This window comes from Lissotriton helveticus, chromosome 4_1 (genome assembly GCF_964261635.1).
Source record: "Lissotriton helveticus chromosome 4_1, aLisHel1.1, whole genome shotgun sequence".
NCBI lineage: Eukaryota > Metazoa > Chordata > Amphibia > Caudata > Salamandridae > Lissotriton > Lissotriton helveticus.
The window spans coordinates 174,380,089-174,400,768 of NC_136063.1; the positions used below are offsets into that span (position 1 = coordinate 174,380,089).

Genomic DNA, 20,680 nt, shown 5'->3' on the forward strand with positions numbered 1-20,680 from the left:
TTATGGCTACAGACTTTGGAAAACCCGCAGCAACTTCATCTAACATCAAGAACCTGGGAGTAATGTTTGATTCTGAGCTCTCCTTTGGCGAGGCTCTACATCTCCAATGATGACTCCAGTAAACGAAGACAGTTTTACTTCTTGAAGACTTTCAGCTCTCTGAAGTAACCAAAAGGAGTCGGAAAAGACTCTGCAGATAAAAGAAAAACAATAAATAACAAGCATTGGCTTAGCCAATAGGTCTCGCCTTTGGGACCTTATAAGTGTTTAGCCATGCAACAGTTGATGTTGTTGCACCATGGATATTGTGCTGCATAACTAAGTACTTAGAAGGTGCCAAAAGCAAGACCAATTGGCTATGCCAATTCTTGTTATTTTTTGGTTTTCGAAACCCCGGAAGAGGAAGATGCAAACAGGGGCCTCTAAAGAGATGCAACAGCGGCTTCGAACCGCGTCAGGCCATGGACTTCAAAGGGTATACAACCTTTACAACGAAACTTTTACAATGACCTACCATTACAACGCAACTTTTACAACGCAAACTATTACAACGCATTGCGCTGGGAGGCGCTCTAGGATAGGGAATAGGTTAATTTACTATCCAATAACCTTCCCTACTATCCACGGGGACTGGAGTTGGAATAGTAAATTAAACTATTCACTATCCAGCACCCCAAAGCTTATGCGTTGTAATGGTATGCGTGGTAAAAACCGCGTTGTAAAGGTAGGCGTTGTAAAAGTATGCGTTGTAACGTCATACATCCACTTCAAAGGGATGTTAAGCTGCCTGCTTGGTTTAAATAGAGTTTGTTACTCAGCTGCAGTAATATTACTTTTAAACTAAGTTTACTAAAAATTAAACAAGAAGGAGAGGAGGAAAGAAGAGGAAAGGGGATGTAAAATAAGTGAGAAGTGTGCCAGGAAGGCAATGAGAGAGAGGAAGACAACTGGAGGTTCAGTGGGGATAGAGAGTGTGAGAAGAGAAAGTGAGGAGGAAGTGAAGTGAGGACAGCAGGAAGAAGGGCCTGGATTTAGAAGGGGACTAGATAGGGCAAGGAGAGTGGGAGATGGCATGGGATCTAAAGATGAGAGAAGGGTGCGGGGAGATGAGGGAATATCGATGGAAAATGTGGAAGATGGAGGGAGGAGAACTAAAAGGTGATAAGATGAGGCAGGGTCACGAGGGGAGAGTACAGAAAAAGCAGAAGCTGGGGAAGGAGGGAGAAAAGAAAATAGAAGAAATGGGGAAGCTTAGGGCGGGAGTAGGAAAAAGATGGGGTGATGAGAGAATAAAGAGTGGGAGAGAACGACCAGGATAAAAGGATGGAAGGTGGAGAGAAGAGGGAAGTGGATGAGATAAGGGGGAGGATGTAGGTGGAAGAGAGAGAGACTCCAAAGAGATGGGAGTAGAAAGAGACTGAAGGAAAAGGAGGCTGGAGAGGAGCAAGAATGAGATGTGGAGGGCGGGGGGGGGGAGGCCTGAGGAGCTGTGAAGCATCCAGATCGTCCTGAAGGAAATAAGGTGCGAGGTTGGTGTGAGGCCCGAAAGAGGTGAGAAGGGAGGAGGGAGAGGGGGGAGAGGAGATGGACATATGGCGGCGGCAGATATGGATAAAAGAAAGGTTTTACGCGGGAAGAGCGGAAGAAGGACGCTACAAGGCGAGGAAAGAACATCGGAAGATGAGAAAGAGGGGTGGGGAAAATAGAAGGAGATGAGGACGTATAAGCAGAGGAAGAGAAAATAAAGAAAAATTAGGTGAGAAGATAACGAGATACAGATGAGACGACGGTGGAGGGGACAAATACAATGAGATAAGGATGAGAGGATGGGACAAAGGCTGGAGAAGTGAAGGGCGTGGAGGGCGGGAGAAGGGTGGGCAGTGCTTGCTGTGAGCCTGGAGTGGGCGGACATAAGAGGAAATGCGCGAATTAGTGAGAAGTGTGCCAGGAAGGCAAAGGGAGAGATGAAGACAATTGGAGGTTCAGGGGGAATAGAGGGTGCGAGAAGAGAGAGTGAGGGGGAAGTGAAGTGAGAACAGCAGGAAGAAGGGTCCGTATTTAGAAGAGGACTAGATAGGGGGAAGGAGAGTAGGAGATGGCATGGGATCTAAAGATGAGAGAAGGGTGCAGGGAGATGAGTGAACATCGATGGAAAAAGTGGAAGATGGAGGGAGGAGAACTAAAAGGTGATGAGATGGTGGAGAGGAGGTGAACATATGGCAGCGGCAGATATGGAGAGTAGAAGGTTTTTTTCGTGGGAAGAGCGGAAGGATGCTGCAAGGCGAGGAAAGAACATCGGAAGATGAGAAAGAGGGGTGGGGAGAACAGAAGGAGGTGAGGACGGATAAGCAGAGGAATGGAAAATAAAGAACAAGGTAGGCAATTATATTAAACGTGTGTCTTTTATTGTCTACTGAAAGAACTCTCGGCCGAATCTGTATAACATGATTATTGCAAGTAAGGCGTGTGTGTTTAACTAAAAGTGAAAAAACAAAAAACGAAGATCAAAGAAGTCGCATGCCAGCTGGGGGTAGGGGAAAGCATTCATGAGCACTTAATCAAAAAAGCAGCAACAGCTGTGCACGACGCGCGCGCTCTTGTGTGCGTTGAAGCAAGCTGATCGCCGTCAAAGTAGCATTTCTCAGAGCACCTACTAAATGTCTCGGCCAGGTTAGCGCATGTGCTGGATAAAGCCGAGACCTAAAAACTATGGCTGTGTGTGCTTTTGCCTTTATGAGACTGCCCCTCGTCTAAGACTGTATGACAGTCATGGCATTTGTGTGCTCACTGTGTGTGCATGATATCCACCCTGTTTATGAGGGAGATTTCCTACCTGTGTATATGTGTGTGTGTGAGAGAGAGACAGAAAGTGTGTGTGTGTGTGTGTGTGTGTGTGTGTGAGATGCAGGTTTTGGTTGAGTAGGGCCCTGCATCTGTTTAAGTCTCTAAGCTTGAAGATCAGTGTGTTTGTGTTGTGTTTGTGTGTGTTTTGAGTGTTTATAACTTTATGTGTGGCGCTACTTGCGTGAAAGTTTTGAGACACTATCTGTATGAGACTGTACCAAACGTTATTTAGGGGTGGCCAGTGGTTGCAACTGCGACCACTGGCTTGACCCTTGCCACCCTTGACACTGCCTCTGCTACCCCCGGCATCAATGGTGGCAAAATCAGTGGCAAAAACAAATGGACAGCTGTCCTCTCCTAATTTTGTGTTAATTGTTTATTACACTAATAGTGAATAATGTCCTATTATTAACTGATAGTGCAATAATAAAAAAGGCACAATTAGCTGGAAAAGGACCTTTGGTGCCAGCTGAGGAAAGTAAAAAACTGCTTTGAAATTAATGTTATGTGCATGCTTGCAGGAGAGATTGTGTTTCTGTAAATGTGAGCATGTGTGTTTTTTTGCGAGTATGCCAGTCTGTGTAAGCATGTGTGTATGACAGCCAATGACAGGTAGTGAGTAAGAATATCAGAAAGAATAAGAATGAGTGAAAGCTAGTATTAAAGAGTGTGAGTGAGTGACTGTGAGTGAGTTAAAATGTGAGTCTGTTGTTGACCCCGGCATACTTGTCTGACAGACACAGCAATTACGAAATATTGGCGCTTGCATACATGAAGCAATTCTAACATGACAAATATTTGTGGCAAAATACAGACACAGACAGTCCTTTTTTGCATCATGGGAACCCTTGGTATAATACTGTTTCTTGCATACTAGAGGTAATTACTGCATATGGGGCACAAGGGAAAATGCTGACACACTTGAGGAAATCCTTGTCATGGGGGCATCCATGAGTAAATGCTGGTACTATCACATTGGAGGTCATTCCTGGCATAAATGAGGATAACTTGACATATGGGAGGGTGGCAACGATGACATAATTCTGATCCTGGCATACAGACGTCATTTTGAAATAAGGTCACCTGTAGCATATGCATAGCATACATGGCACTGGCTTACTGGGGACACCCATGGCATATGTGACACGTATAGTAAAATGCAAGCCCTGGTACAATGGAGGTCATTTTTGACACAAGGGGCACCCATAGACACATTTTGAAAATGGAGTCAACTCCTGAAGAGCTTCTATTTGCCATAGCTTGCCAGCCCATTAAAGGAGTTAAATATTTCATAAATATTTTTTGTGTTTGTATACTGACTTTAACAGATTAAGACCAATATATTAAATGTACCCCAGGACAATGCATTGCACTACAATAGACAGTGTAAATAGGGTAAGCAATTGACTTAAGCAGTAACAGCATCAATCTTGACTAGCTGCAAATACGCATAAAGCTAAGTGCCGCAGAGCATCGCCGACAAACTCTGGACACACACGTGCCTGTAGAATCCACAGCAGTGGTATCCTGGCATAGACGGTGTATCTGCTTGCATGTATAGCCAGAGGTGCATTTTTGATTTTCAGTCTAGACCCAGCGCCCGCCCGACCATAGGGCATCTAGTTGGCTCAGAAGCTTCTTGTGCAAGTAGAGTAGGTACTCTTGCAGGGTGTCCCATATGTTTTTGGGTCTGCTCGTGGGTGGGAGAATAAGGTAAAAATTGTCCAGTTGTTCATGGTAATATGTGAGGTCACAGAGCCATGTTGCTACAGTCAGCAAATATTTCTTCCCCCAGTTGCAAGCAACCCACCTCTTAGCCGTCAAAGGTGCTATAGATGTATACCTATGTACCTTCCTTAGCATATTAATTGTGCATCCCATTAAGATCAATTTAGGGAACAGAGTCACTGTTAACCAATCATTTTGGAGAGAAACTGGAGTATCTGAAGCCATTAGTTGGCCATGGGGGGGCACAGCCATTCGCAATGGATAAAGACCGGAACAGGAGCATAGCAGCAGGAGGATTTGGAATCTGCCCTACTTTTCCCTGCATACAAGGCAAGAGGGTTGCAGTATACCTAGTGCAGAAACTAAAAATGTATAAGGCGGAGCTGGCCATTAGGGGCCAGACCTCTAGTCTGCATGCAACAGTAAGTCAAGTCCTTGACTGCCACCATCGCTCCGATATCTGCCTCCCACCCAGGGCTCGAGTCGGGGTACCACGCGGGTGGACGGCGTTTCCCCACTTATTTTACGGGGCGTCGCAGTCCTCCCTGCCAAACAGCTGGACTTCACTCTTTGGCCTCTCTGGGACGAGGAGCTCAGGACCTTTCGTGACGTCACTTCCTGTTGTGACGTCACATCCGGTGACAGCATCCCCCCACTTCTTTTTTTAGGACTTGTGCCCTGCTCCCACCATCCCATGGCAGCTCGCGGCTCTATTGGGGCTGCAGATTGTGTGGTGATATATAATCTAGTAACCATATGTTTGCAAGACCTAGCCATCAGCAGGATGGTCAGCGCATGGCATTCAGGGGATATTTAATCAATGTTCTTTTTACAGCGTGTGGCATTTTAGCAAATTTATGTGAAAATTGTGCTTTAAAATGCACTATGACATGCATTTCCCTTCAACTTTTTTTAGGGGAGCGAAACCCCCTAGAAGATGTCTGGCTTCCTTACTTTGCTCACTCAGTACAATTCAGGACAAGCATTGTGACCCAGAACTTTCAAAGATCAAGTCAGTCCCATAGTATAGGTGTTATCTTAAATAAACACGTGCCTGTGTGGTGTTGTTAAATGAATCATTCAGTTATTATGAAACTTCAGCGTTGTCATTTATTGTGATTTCATCATGGGTAAGGTCATGTGACTTGATTTCCGGAAAAAAACAAGGATCAAAGTTATAGTATGTCACTTCCTGTGATTTAATTAAGGGCAAAGTGTAGGTGATGTCACTTTTGCTTGTCCTGGCATTTCAGTGAATTACCACCCATGGGAACAGCGCGCTATGGGGACTGGTGCCAATAGAGGGGCAGATTTACAATAACTGGCGCATCCCTGCATATCAGCAGGGATGCGCCAATTATTGTGCGGTACGGCTGCGCCACCAGGGATGTGCCGCATTTACAATGCGGCGCACCATGGTGCAAGGATGGACAGATGCGTGACGCATCTGCTGCTGTAAAGGCGGCGCATTGTTGGAGTTGCGTCGCAAGCGCAACGCAGCTCCAGCAAGGCTCGAGGTGCCCTATCCCTGACATGCTGCGTCAACCCTTACGCCTGCTTCAAGCAGGTGCAGGGTTTTGACGCAGCATGGCCTTCATAGTGACTGAGTGAAATCTTGTAGATTTCACTCAGCCACTTTTAGGAGGCGTTCCTGCGCCGGAACGCCCCCACCCTGTGCTGGAACGCCTACATGTGGCACAGGGCTTTACAACATGACGCATCTCTCAGATGTGTCACGTTGTAAATACCCCGCAGCATGGCGCTGGCTTTGCGCCGCCGCTGCATCACAAAAGTGACGCAACGGCGGCGTAAAAGAGGCACAAGGGGCTTGTATATCTGCCCCAGAGTGTTTAGGTATTTTGTTTCAATCAAGTGTATAAAAAAAAACTAAAAGTATATTTGTTTTGATTCCCAAGATAACCTACCCAGAATCAAGGAGCATGTGGAATTAGAGTAGCAAATACACATTCTATTACTAACTGTTACTGGTCCTCGTATAAATAGGCATGTCAAGCTGTGTGAGTGTTTGGGAGAGGTAGAGAGTCTTTACCTGTGTAAATCTATTGGGGTGTCAGGCTCATTGCCTGTATGACCCTGATTGATACTATAGGTGAGTAGCTCATTGGCAGTGTGACAATCATCGAATGCATGAGAATCTTGTTCGTGTGCTGAACTCTAAAAGTGTGTGTGTGTGTGTGTGTGTGTGCTTTTGAGAGAGAGAGAGTGAAACTATGCATGTATGAATTTATATATGTGTGTTTGAGAGAGTGAAGAGCAGTGGTAGAGAAGGAGAGGTAAACCGAAGAGGTGAGGCTATGGGTCATAACTAACAAGCCATGTGGGTTACACCTACAGGCTCCAAACCTAGTGAAAAAATCAGTAACCTTCCATCTGAAAGAAACATGGTAGATTATATAGGGGGATACACTGTCATCATAGGAGTATGGGAGGGAGAAGAGATGCTCCTCATTAATGTATATCTAATACCAGGATAGTGAAAATATACCATGCAGGTGATGGGGGACATTTGCTCTCCACTGACCACACTAAGAGGTGAATTTAACGCATCCATGGACCCGACATTCGATAGACTCAGTAGCACAACGCCACCCAAATACATGCACACTACACTGAATAAATTAACTAAGTCCATAGGCAATCAAGATATATGGAGTTCCATTCATTAAAATGATTAATATTGTATCCTTTTACTCTGGTGCTCACCAGTCCTACTCTAGAATCAATTATTTATCACACCCACTACAGCAATGTATAGATTCAGTAAGGCAAGCAATTAAGCCAGGGACATATTAGACGATCCCCTCTAACTAGAACCTTAACTATTATGAATGTAGGACAATGGAGAATGGAGTTATGACGCCTCTTAAATCCCAAAGTAATAGATGATGTGCAAACCGCTAGAGAATACTTCTTCTCAGATAACACTGTCACTTTAGACAAACCCAGAATGATTAAGGAAGGAATAAAACAGTGGAATAAAACAGTGGCTTAACAAAACTTGAGGGAGTCCCTCTGCAAAATACATGGAGGGGGCCCCCACGCTCAGGCCCAGTCAGGAGTTCTCAGGTCAGGGGCATGCCGCCTGTGTACAGTGTCGGGGGTGCCCCCTGGAACTCTGCAACGCAGGGACCTACGGGTCTATTGCTAAGACGCTGGTATCCAAAACTGTCAATAGATGAAAACTAATATCAGGGTGAGTACAAAGTGATCAGACTGGAAAGAAATATTACACTTAGAGAAATGATAATGCAATGAAGGCGATATGAAATCTGATGCATTATGCTAATAGAATTTGAGTGTCAGCACCTCAAAGACCCCTGTTAACCTACATTTATAGTGTAGGTTAAGTTGATATGTCAGGATCTAGTGGCTAAGGTCAGGGCAAATAGGACACAATCTTGATGTTTCCTAAATTACTAGAGAAACAAGACATGGATGCCCACCGGGAAACATCCTTTACAACGCAACTTTTACAACGCACTACCATTACGACGCAACTTTTACAACGCAAGTCATTACAACGAATTGCGCTGGAGGGCGCTCTAGGATAGGGAACAGTTTAATTACTATCCAACACCTTCCCTACTATCCACGGGGACTGGAGTTCTCAGGACACCCCCGCGCCGCACGGCCACCAGCTGTGTGTGTGCCCCCTCGCTGCTGCTCGCAGCCTCGTTGTGCCTTCCCCAGCAGCTCCGCCGTATTCTCGTTTCTCGTTTTGTTGTGTTGTATTTTTCTGCCTAATTGTTAATTAGTTGTTGTATTTCTCCTTGTGCCTGCCCGCCCAGCTCCCCTGCTTCCCGCCGCCGTTCATGCGGCCACGTCCCCTTTTGTTCCGTGTCCTCCCCGCTCCCGCCTCCCAGGTGAGTGTGACCTGTTCTCAGGACACCCCCGCGCTGCACGGCCACCAGCTGTGTGTGTGCCCCCTCGCTGCTGCTCGCAGACTCGTTGTGCCTTCCCCAGCAGCTCCGCTGTATTCTCGTTTCTCGTTTTGTTGTGTTGTATTTCTCTGCCTAATTGTTAATTAGTTGTTGTATTTCCCCTTGCGCCTGCACGCCCCGCTCCCCGTTTCCCGCCGCCGTTCACGCGGCCACGCCTCCTTTTGTTCCGTGTCCTCCCCGCTCCCGCCTCCCAGCTGCTCCTCCCTCCCACTTAGCCTTAAAGGGCGACAGCAGGACGCGCAGCGGTCACGTGCAGCGGGCGCGCCGATTGTGCGCCGAAGGCACGCCAAAGGCAAGCCCGTCTGCGCCGGCCGCACCTGGACCGCGCCCAGTGCCAGGACCCCTGGCCCCCACCGATGCAAGACGACCCGACAAACCTACGACGCCGCCGCCCTCAACACACTCAATGCCGGCCGGAACCCCGCCTGCAACCGGGCCACCCCGAAACGCAACCACGGACCCTTCACCTGCAAAACCTGCAAGTTCACCTGCCTCCGAACCTGCACCGCACCCGCCAAGCCAAGCACCAGCAGCAACCACCTCAAGTGCATCCTGCTTAACACCCGCTCCATCCACAGACACTCCGTCGAACTCTGGAACCTGCTCGACACAACATCACCAGACGTCGCCTTCTTGACGGAAACCTGGATGACCGCCTCCTCAGCGCCCGACATCGCCGTCGCCATCCCGGACGGGTACAAGATCATCAAGAGGGACCGCGTCAACCAGACCGGAGGAGGCATCGCCATCATACACAAGAACACCATCCGCATCATGACCGACTCCAACGACTCCTTCGCCGCCGCCGAGCACCTCCACTTCCAGATTCACACCGACCCAAGGACGACCCTCAGAGGCACCCTCATCTACAGACCCCCGGGACCACGCACTCAATTTAACGAAGACATCACAGACTTCATCAGCCCACACGCCCTCCCCTCCGCCGACTACATCCTCCTAGGGGACCTCAACTTCCACCTGGAGAACAACAAGGACCGCAGGACCGCAACACCACCATCCTGCTGGACAACCTCGCCAACCTCGGACTCAAGCAACTGGTCAACACCCCCACCCACTACGCCGGCCACACGCTCGATCCCGTCTTCTCATCCAGCAAGCACATCACCTTCAGCCACTCCACTGGACTCCACTGGACCGACCACAGCTGCGTCCACTTCAGCTTCAGAAGAACCACTACCCACCACCACCCGCAACAGGTTCCTCACAGGAGCTGGAGCAAGATCACCGCCGACCAGCTCACCACCTCCCTCAGCCAGAACCCACCCGCCAGCACAACGGACCCCAACGAAGCAGCCCGCAACTTCACGAAGTGGCTGACCGCCTGCGCCGACGACCTCGCACCACTGAAGAACCCTCCCAGCAGACCCAGAAGCAAGAAGGCCCCCTGGTTCACCGACGAACTCAAGGACTCAAAGAAGACCTGCCGCACCATCGAGAAAGCCTGGCTCCTCGACCAGACCACTGACAACATGACCGCCCTCAAACACGCCACCCGCAAGCACCACCAGCTCATCCGCACCACCAAGAAGAAATCACTGAAGGAACGACTGGACAACAACGCCCACGACAGCAAGGAACTCTTCAGCATCGTCAAGGAGTTCTCCAACCCCAGCACCGGCAACAACGACATCACTCCTTCACAAGATCTCTGCGACTCTCTCGCCTCGTTCTTTCACCGCAAGATCGCCGACATCCACAACAGCTTCGGCACACCATCCACGCACCCAACCGTCGAACCAACGCCCCCCACCGCCACCCTCCGCACCTGGACCACGGTGACCACCGAAGACACAGCCCACACGATGAACACCATCCACTCCGGATCTCCTACTGACCCCTGCGCCCACCACGTCTTGAACAAGGCCGACTCCACCATCGCCCCCCAACTCCGGAACGTCATCAACACCTCCTTCGACACCGCCACCTTCCCGGAGAGCTGGAAGCATGCCGAGCTCAGCGCCCTACTGAAGAAACCAACAGCGGACCCCACCGACCTCGGATCCCTCGACCCCTCGCAGTCCGGTTTCAGAGCCAACCACAGCACCGAGACCGCCCTCATCGCAGCCATCGACGACATCCGAGCCCTGCTCGACAACGGGGAAACAGCAGCACTCATCCTCCTGGACCTCTCTGCAGCATTCAACACTGTCTGCCACCGCACCCTAGTCCAACGCCTCAGCAACATCGGCATCCAAGAGAAGGCACTGGAGTGGATCACCTCGTTCCTCGCCGGAAGAACGCAGAGAGTCCGCCTCCCCCCGTTTCGATCTGAGGCCACCGAAGTCATCTGCGGTGTACCGCAAGGATCATCACTCAGCCCCACCCTCTTCAACGTCTACATGAGACCTCTTGCAGCCATCGCATGCCAACACAACCTCAACATCATCTCCTACGCCGACGACACCCAGCAGATCCTCTCCCTCACCAGAGACCCCGACACCGCCAGAACCAGCCTACACGAAGGGATGAAAGACGTGCCGAGTGGATGAAGAACAGCCGCCTGAAACTGAACTCAGATAAGACGGAAGTCCTCATCCTGGGACCATCGCCCTCCGCCTGGGACGACTCCTGGTGGCCCCCAGCCCTGGGCACCACTCCCAAGCCAACAGACCACGCACGCAACCTGGGCTTCATCCTGGACTCCTCCCTCTCGATGACCAGGCAAGTCAACGCCGTCTCCTCGTCATGCTTTCACACCCTACGCATGCTTCGCAAGATCTTCCGATGGATCCCGACCGAAACCAGGAAGACGGTCACCCAGGCCCTCGTCACCAGCCGACTGGACTACGGAAACACCCTCTAAGCCGGAACCACAGCCAAGCTACAGAAAAGACTCCAACGAATCCAGAACGCCTCCGCCCGACTCATCCTGGACATCCCCCGACACAGCTACATCTCCGGCCACCTGAGGGACCTGCACTGGCTCCCCATCAACAAGAGGATCACGTTCAGGCTCCTCACCCACGCACACAAATCCCTCCATGACCTGGGCCCCAAATAACTCAATGACCGCCTGACCTTCTACACGCCCACCCGCCAGCTACGGTCTACCAGCCTCACCCTCGCCGCCGTACCACGCATCCGAAGAGCCACCGCCGGAGGCAGATCCTTCTCCTATCTGGCGGCCAAGACATGGAACTCACTCCCCATCCACCTTCGGCTGACCCAGGACCATCTCGCCTTCAGGAGACAACTCAAGACCTGGCTGTTCGAGCAGTAGCGGACCCCTTCCCCCAAGCGCCTTGAGACCCTTCCGGGTGAATAGTGGGCTATACAAGTGTTATGATTGATTGATTGATTGAATAGTAAATTAAACTATTCACTATCCAGCGCCACCCAACGCTGTAACGACTTGCGTTGTAAAACCTGCGTCGTAATGGCATGCGTTGTAAAAGCATGCGTTGTAACGTCATACATCCTAGACCTATCACTCATGTCGAACCTCTGCCCAGGTGGATAGGTGAGGGCGCTCTGTTAAGGAGCTGAGTCTAAGGGAATTATTGGAACCACAGAATATTGTTGTATGCAGATAATGTCCTCCTTGCCATAGTTAACCTAGACCTACCATTAGATAAGCTCAAACACATGTTTAACAATTATTGAAAATACTCAATCTTGGGTATCAACTGGAATACATTTCTGGTGTTCCTGTTGTGGGGTGGGGCGGGGTTAGAAATCACAGAAGATACTTTCAATGCCACTGAGAGTGGAACTTAAATATTTTAAATACCTCAGGATCCGAACATTGAATGAAGAACACATGTTTTATAAGGACAACTTAGAATCAATAATTGGAAACCTAGGGGTTGATGACTCCCATTGGTGCCACCTTGGCTTGGGACAGCCACAATGTACAAGATAATAACACTCCCTAAATTCCTGCATATTCTGAAACCCACCACCTAACAGATCCCTTAAACAGTTTTCACAAAAAATGATCACTAGATGAGATGATTGATTTGGGAGGGAACCTCTCCAATACATAGGTCGACCTATGAGGAGGTAATAGCACTACCAAACATACAGCAGTACTTTGAGGCTCCACAATAGTTGTAGTGAATTACTGGGTGTACTCTCCAAAAGAGGACTTTCATATAGACTGCCACATATTGGGTCGTGAAAAGGAATCCCATATGTACTACAGTGGGAAGCCCCAACTAATCATGGCCTCCCTCGCTACTACAGGTTTGATCAAAATGCAGAACAAACTAAATAAGGACATGGGTTGGGACTGCAAATTAAAAAGGAAAGGTCATAAAATAAGACTCTACCCTAGAATGGAGACTACTCAACAGATGATAAGGAAGGCCATTTCCATGGTAAATACCAAGTCAGAACTTACTACTCAAAGAGAGAAATGTAAGGCAGGTACTGGAGACATAGGGGCAGATTTACAAGCCCCTTGCGCCATGTTTACACCGCTGTTGCGTCACGCAAGGCGGCATAAAGGTGGCGCATCCCTACGAGGCATTTACAACGTGACGCATCTATGGAGATGCGTCACGGTGTAAGGCCCTGCGCCACATGAAACCTGCGTCTGGTTTCATGTAGGCGTTCCGGTGCAGGGGGGGGGGGCGTTCCGTCGCAGGAACGCCCCTAAAAAGTGACTCAGTGAAATCTACAAGATTTTACTGAGTCACTTTCCCAACGCTGATGCGTCAAAACCCTGCGCCTGCTTGAAGCAGGCGTAAGGCTTGCCGCACCACGTTAAAGATAGGGCAAGTTGGAAAAGTGCTGGAGTTGCGTGCCGCACGCAACACAACTTCAGCACTGCGCCAACTTTACGCCCAAGATGCGACACGCATCTGCTCATTCCTGCGCCATGGTGCGCCGCATTGTAAATGCGGCGCATCATGGGTGGCGCAAGGATGAACTTGCGTGCCGTATCATTCCTGGCGCATCTCTGCCGATTTGCAGAGATGCGTCAGGCAACGTAAATCTGCCTCATAGAGAATACAATGTGAGAAAAAATAGTGAAGGCCCTCTAGGAAATATCAATTAAAACGAGCTTCAGATTAATCCAACTAAAAATTGCACACAGGACTGATTACACTGGGATACAACTATAGAAATCTGGATCCATCAATTATAATAGATATGCCCAGGTAGTGTTGGCAGATCCAAAATTACAGAATGAAGCTACAAATATGATTGGAAGCATATGTCTGTGTGAGACTGGGGGTTTGTGACTGTGTATGAATGAGGGGTATATGTATTGATTAGATAGTCGACCTATAAGAGACACTCTACATTTATCAATCTCTACTCTGCTTATATGAGACTACAAGCCAGACTTACTATATGTTCGCGCTGTCACTCACCTGCCTCTCTACAGTATTTCAGGGTTCAAAACTCAGACTGCAGCACGGTTCACATTTTACCAACAAAAAAAATTTTGTGGCAAAAATTGACTCAAGATTTGTGATAAATTGCTTTTGCTGGAGGCAGCCAACCCTGAAAAAACTTCCCAGAAGGATATATTTAGCACCCGGAAGACTTGCTTAGGTATTTAGTGACATATAAATGACAGATGATGATGGTGATGTTGATAGGCAACCTTACTATGTCTTACAAGTCATTTCCCTCACTCAGCAAGTCAAACCACAAAGCCCACATCATTAGAGAAGAGGCTGGCGGAACCTGATCATCCAAGTGATACATAAGACAGTGCTCCTTGCAGATGCAAACCTGACCTTCCCCAAAAGCCACATGGCGCTTACCTGCTGATGAAGTCGCCACAGTGGTCTGACAGATTGTGTTCGGAACTGTGCAGTTGATGATGGTCTGACACTTGTCGTTGCTGGTTACTTGGTCGCATGTGTGGCACCGCAGAGTTGTCGCTGACAAAGAAGAACAAATTCAACACAGTGTAGTGAATGCAAGGCTGCGCTCTATGAGATTTGTGGTATACCCACACCCACACACACATATATCTATTATTATCGGGGCCGCCCATTGAATGTAATGAAGTGTGTATTTACTATTCTGACTCCACACACACTCGAGCACAGCCACACACACACATACACACACACATGCACACGCACACATGCACACATACATACACACATACATACACGCATACACACACACACACACATACACACACACACATTCATTTTCCTACAGACACAGATTTCACACACACAAACATTTATTTCCCTATACACATAGAGCGGGAGGAAAACTTTGATAAATCAGGCCCATAATTATTTGTAAATATTTATTTATAAAACAGATATCATACATGGCATGCCAAATACAAGTATCCTTACATTCTATGGTGCCGCAAAAGTGCAATTAGACAAGATCAAGTGCCTATCAATCTGAAATTGCTTACGGGAGCACTTGGTTGAAAAAGTGCTTCATAGCTGGTGGAAAGTCCGGGTGTTGCCCTTTGGACTAATTGGTATCAGGGCTGGGAGAAATTTTCAAGCAAATTTTGGAACCCATGAAATTTGCCATTTGTTTCCCATCTACGAGGAAGGATTAGGGTTGCTCCATACACAAGAAAAACAAGCATTGGCATAGCCAATAGGTCTCGCCTTTGGGACCTTATATGTGTTTAGACATGCAACATTTGATGTTGTTGCACCAAGGATATTGTACTGCATAACTAAATATTTATAAGGTTCCAAAGGCAAGACTTATTGGCTATGTCAATGCTTGTTCGAAAGTAGCCTTTGCACTATATTGCCAATGCGCAACCTACTGCCTTTGCCATTCTGATGTTTTCATTCAACTCAAAGCTAATAGCACTGCTTGTGCATAATTCCCAGATGCAATCAGAGCAGCTGGTGTTCTGTTTTACCTCAAAGGCGTTCTACCCAGGCTCTGGTTGTTCCTAGAAACAGACCAACCACCTGCATCTGACTGCAGGAGAACAGAACTCAGATGAGCAGGGTTAGCTGTTCCTGAAGGTTAAGCGGACACAATGTAGCTAGAATTAGGGAAACATTGCTGATCATTTTTTCAAGCAATTTGGCTCTAAAAGTTAGCACCATAAAAGGAAGAATCAGACTAACAGGGAAAACCGTAGAAGGCTAATCTAAAAGAACCTTTAGCAGTTGAGGCGCTGATATCTTGTACATTTGCCTGTCAGTTTTACTTTTTTTTTTAAAGTTGTTTTTGTTAGGGTTTTCATATACAAATAATAACAGTGGTACAAACCATTTCCATCTTTTCGATTCCTCGCACAGCTCCCGCTGCAGTGACCTCTGGAGGTGTCGTGCCAGTGTGTCTCTAAATCGGGAGGTTTTGCCATCAGTGTCCCAGGATGAGGTGAGAGAGACAGATAAATGCCTTATTCTGGCCTGCATCAATACGTCCATTGTGTGAACTGGAAATAGGGGTGAAGATTCAGACTCCATGATAGCCGGGTTCGTACCTGTGGAGCGGTAATGCTAAACCCAGGACCGAGCTCCAGCTGTGACATGGTGGGTTTTGAGAGTGTGGTTCCTACCTCAGTGTAGCAGGTGACACTGTTTTGGGGGGCAAGAGGCGGGGCATGTGATGTGTGAGTGGGGATAATGTAGGTCAATGGTTAGCAGCTCGGTCTGACGCCTGCAGCGCCTAACCCTCAGCCTTCACGTATTCCTGCCTCACGCCATGCCATGCCACCTCCGATGGCGCCAGTTCTGCCCTCCACTGTAGGGGGAGGGCTCTCTTTGCAAGGAGGACCATGCCAGCATTGTTTTCCCTGATCTTGTGTAACTTCTTACGCTTGAGTATGCCAAAAGTGCAAGCTTCCCACGTGCTGATGTCTAAGTTTGGTAACCGCTTGTAGTACTGTGTACTACGGCCACGAAAGAGCAGCAAATGCCCTCATGCTTGTGCTGGTATCCGCCTTGTGGGAGCGAGCAGCGGCGGTGCGAGAGCCATATGTTTTCAACTGCCATGCGCGCCGCTGCTAGCTCCCGCAAGCTGGATGCCAGCACAAGCACAAGTGTGCTTTTAAAGGAGCAGACCAATGGCTAAAGGCCCTCCTAGAGCAGCGCATGCACGCTGCCTAGATGAGACCTAAAAACAAAGCCAAACAGAGTTGGCTTTGGGAGCATTTTGGGGATATGGGCAATATAATTAGTTTAATGAAAATTCCCCCCTTAACGGTGATCTTGAAAGCAAGTTCCTCCACATGGGAAGCATCACCCACCTTTATGGTCAATGTGGGATTCTAATGCCACAGGCCACCCACTGGTTCCCTTGTAGGGAAGCTTGGTATCAGGCACTGCAAGGGACGGTGGTGTAATTAGCGTTCCCTCCATCCATTACTTCAGGGAATGTGGAATTCTTCTGCTGCAAACATCACACCTTTCTACATCCAGAGCAGGCGGATGTGGAACCAGTGGAATTGCCCACAGTTTTGCATCAGCTTACCATGGATTTAAAAAAAAGAATTTGCCCACACCTGTTTAGTAGTCTACGAGTAAGAACACCAGCAAAGCATACTCAGGATTCCCTCATTCAAGTTCACCGAAGTTGTGGCATTAATTGTGTGAATTTTCCACCGATTAATTGCAGGCCTTAGAAATGGCCAACTGCTGATTTTTTTTTTTTTTGAAACTTTTTATTGATTTTATAACACAAACACAAACAACTTGCAAGGAGAGAAGAAAAAGAGACATCAATATATACAACGTTGCAGTACATGGTGGCGGAGCGGGAAGGGCAATACCATAAGCATTTGTTCCATCGAGAAAGAATCTCACAAGGGGGGGGGGGCAGAAGAGACAAATTGCAACCAGCATACAATAGCATGTGAAGGAACCCTCGGGTTACGGGGACGTGGGTGCTACATCTGGGTCAGGAAGAGGAGGGGCACATATATCACCACGGTAAGTGTTCCATTGAGTCCATATCTTCCCCCATTTTCGGGGGGTACCTCGAGAAATATATACAGTTTTTTCTCTGAACATGCACCAGTCCATGTTTTGTTTCCATTTCCGAATCCCGGGCGGGCCCTGAGCGCCCCACAGTTGCGCAATGTCTCTTTTGGCAATCATATTGCCCAAGGTCACCCACCGAAGCTGCGACACGGAGTAATCATTCGGTTCCCATACATTCAGCAGGCATCTCCTAGCTTCCGGCATCGATCGCACCCCCGTAACCTCACTCATCACCTCGTGCACACGGGACCAGAATCGCACTATCTCAGGGCACTCCCAGATGATATGTAAAAAGGTGCCCAGGAGACCGCATCCACGCCGACACAAACCATCCACAGAGAAGCCCATGTGTACCAAACGAGGACCAGTGACATACACTCTATGCAGGATTTTAAGTTGCACAAATCTAAGGCGCGCCTGGATGGCCACCTCTTTAGGGGAGGAGATCGCCGCCTGCCAGTCCTCATCGTCCAGCTCCAGCCCATCACCAGTCCAGACCTCTCTAAGGCGAACCAGGAGATCAGACCTGGAGTTGATTAATTTTTTATAAATAAGCGAAATCGTACTATCAGGAACATGTCCGTCCAGTACCCTGTCTTCAAGCGGGGACGACTCTGGTATCTCCACACCCGAAGGGAAGACCGAGAGCACCGCGTGGCGGACCTGCGCATAGCGAAAAAATTCACGATCGCTCAAAGCGTACTCGGTTTTCAATTCCCCGAACGTCTTCATTCTCCCCTTAGTCCAGACATCATCAATCCTGCTGATACCAATCAAGTCCCACCTATCAAACCCCCGGAACTGCCAAAGTGAGCCAAGTCTATCAGACGCGTACAGGGGGGTGGCACGAGTCAATTTACCAGTCCACCCAAGCGCCATGGAAGCATGTCGCCACACCTGGACGGCAGTCCTGGTGGGGCCCGTCACGTTGCGAGGGGTGATTTTCGAGTAGAGGGCTCTATTGAAGTCACCCCCCGGTAACAACCATTTGTCCATCTCGAAGGCCGGATTCGGCAAAGGGCCATATATGCAATGATTTATCGCCCCCAGTTGAGACGCCCAATAATAGCGACGGATATCAGGTAAAGCAATTCCACCGTCGTACCACGGGAGCGACAATTTAGCAATGGCGATCCGGGGCCTACCCCCCCACACCAGTTGCCTCTGTAAACTTTCAACCTCACGGAAGTATGTAGCCGGGACGACGTCAAGTGTGTTTTGCAAAGCGTAGAGGAAGCGGGGCAGTGACATCATCTTAAACAATGCCGCTCTACCCAGGGGAGAGAGAGGAAGTTTCCCCCAAGCGACCACATCCACCCGAAGGCGCTGAAGAGGGGGCAGTAAGTTACGGTCAAACCGCAGTGCAGGGCTCAGCGTGATAAAAATGCCCAGGTATTTAAAGCCATCTTTCACAATCGCGATAGGACAACCACTTGGCAGAAGGGGGGCGGCACCCGACAGGACGTATACACAGGACTTCGACCAGTTGATGACAAGACCCGAGTTTTTGCGGAAGGACGTTAAGACATCAAACAGTACAATGAGGGATTTACGGGGTGATGTAAGATAGAGCAGAATATCATCAGCGTAGAGAGATACACGGTCTTCAAACTCCGAGTTCCACCTAATGCCCTTCAGGGACGGTTCCCACCTCAACCAGGCCGCCAGCGGTTCCAAGGCGAGAGCAAACAACAAGGGGGACCAGGGACAGCCCTGTCGCGTCCCTCTGCTCAGAGCAAAGGGCGCAGAGACCCGACCATTGACCACTACCTGAGCCATGGGACCGGCGTAAAGCAATTTGACCCACCGAACAAACTCCGAACCGAAACCAAACTTAGCAAGAACCGCCCACAAATACGGCCATTCTATTGTGTCAAACGCCATCGTAGCGTCTAAGGACGCCAAGATGGCGGGCTCACGCAGCGTCTCGGCCCGTGCCAGGACGCCATGCAACCTTCGGAGGTTAAGCGCCGTGTTACGATGCGGTATAAAGCCGGATTGATCAGGGTGAACCAGTTCCCCAATAACGGTCGCCAAACGTGTCGCCAGCAACTTGGCCAAGATTTTGGGTTCCGCGTTAATCAACGAAATGGGCCGAAAAGAGGCACAGCAATCCCGAGGTTTACCATCCTTGTGGATGACAACAATAGTGGCCAGTCTCTGGTCTGGCGGGAGAAAACCCACCTCCAAAGACTCAAGAAACATAGAGCGCAGATGAGGAGCTAGCGAATCCGGGCGCAGTTTATATAGCTCAATGGGGAGCCCATTAGGGCCCGAGGCCTTGCCGGATCGGACCGAACGGACAGCAGCGGCAATCTCGTCCACAGTAGGCGGGGCATCCAGAGCATCTCTATCAATGTCAGACAATCGGGGAAGTGCAATATCACGCAATAGCAGGCAGGAGTCCTGCTCTGAACGATCAGACACCTGGGAGTACACCTCGCGGAAATAATCGGCAAAACATGCAACAATATCAACAGGGTCTGTACAACACTCTCCATTCTCCGCAACAATCATAGGGACGACACGACTTGCATTCTCCCTCTTATCCAACCAAGCAAGCAGTTTCCCAGCCTTATCACCCACATCATACAAGCGTCCCTGCTGTTCCCTCCCCATTTCCTTAGCAGCTTCAGTGACCAGAGCTCTGTATTCATGTTGCTTCAACTCCAGTAGATGCAACCCCTCAGCGGTAACCCCAGATTCCAAGCGCTCTTCCAGGGCCGTGACCTCCCCCTCAAGTCGAACCATCTCAGCACGGTTGGCCAACTTCACGCTACCAATCAGTGAGAGGGCCTGGCCACGAATGACCGTCTTGTAAGCTTCCCAAAGTAAACTAGGGGAGGAAACAGAGCCCACATTTTCCTCAAAATAACAATCGTGTGCTTTAACCAGCTCACCCCTGACCCTGGGGTCCCTCAAATACCAGGGGTTGATCGGAGCCACTCGGCCCGCTGAACCCTGCCGTGCATCAACCAGCAGCCAAAGAGGAGAATGGTCCGAGATGCCCCGTGCCAGATGTTTAACTTCCCGTATGAGGGATGCATGGGCCGAGGGCAGTAATACGTGGTCCAACCTCGAGAGACTACCATGAGCACCAGAATGATAGGTATATTGCAACTGTCCTGGGTGAAGCAACCGCCAGCAATCAGTGAGCCCCAGCGTCTCCAGGAAGTCACTCAACCAAGTCTGGGCCTTCAGCAGTTCCCTGGGAGGGTGACGATCACGCATCCCCGAGAC

At 49.2% G+C, this 20,680-nt stretch overlaps 1 protein-coding gene across 1 annotated transcript in view; it reads right to left on the bottom strand.

The window, feature by feature from the left end:
- Positions 1–20,680, bottom strand: part of LOC144827096 (uncharacterized) — a 67,757-nt gene that overhangs the window by 12,837 nt on the left and 34,240 nt on the right. The window contains exon 3 of the mRNA XM_078685539.1: positions 14,276–14,395. Within this exon, the coding sequence (XP_078541665.1) occupies positions 14,276–14,395 (120 nt within the window). The remainder of the gene's footprint in view (positions 1–14,275; positions 14,396–20,680) is intronic.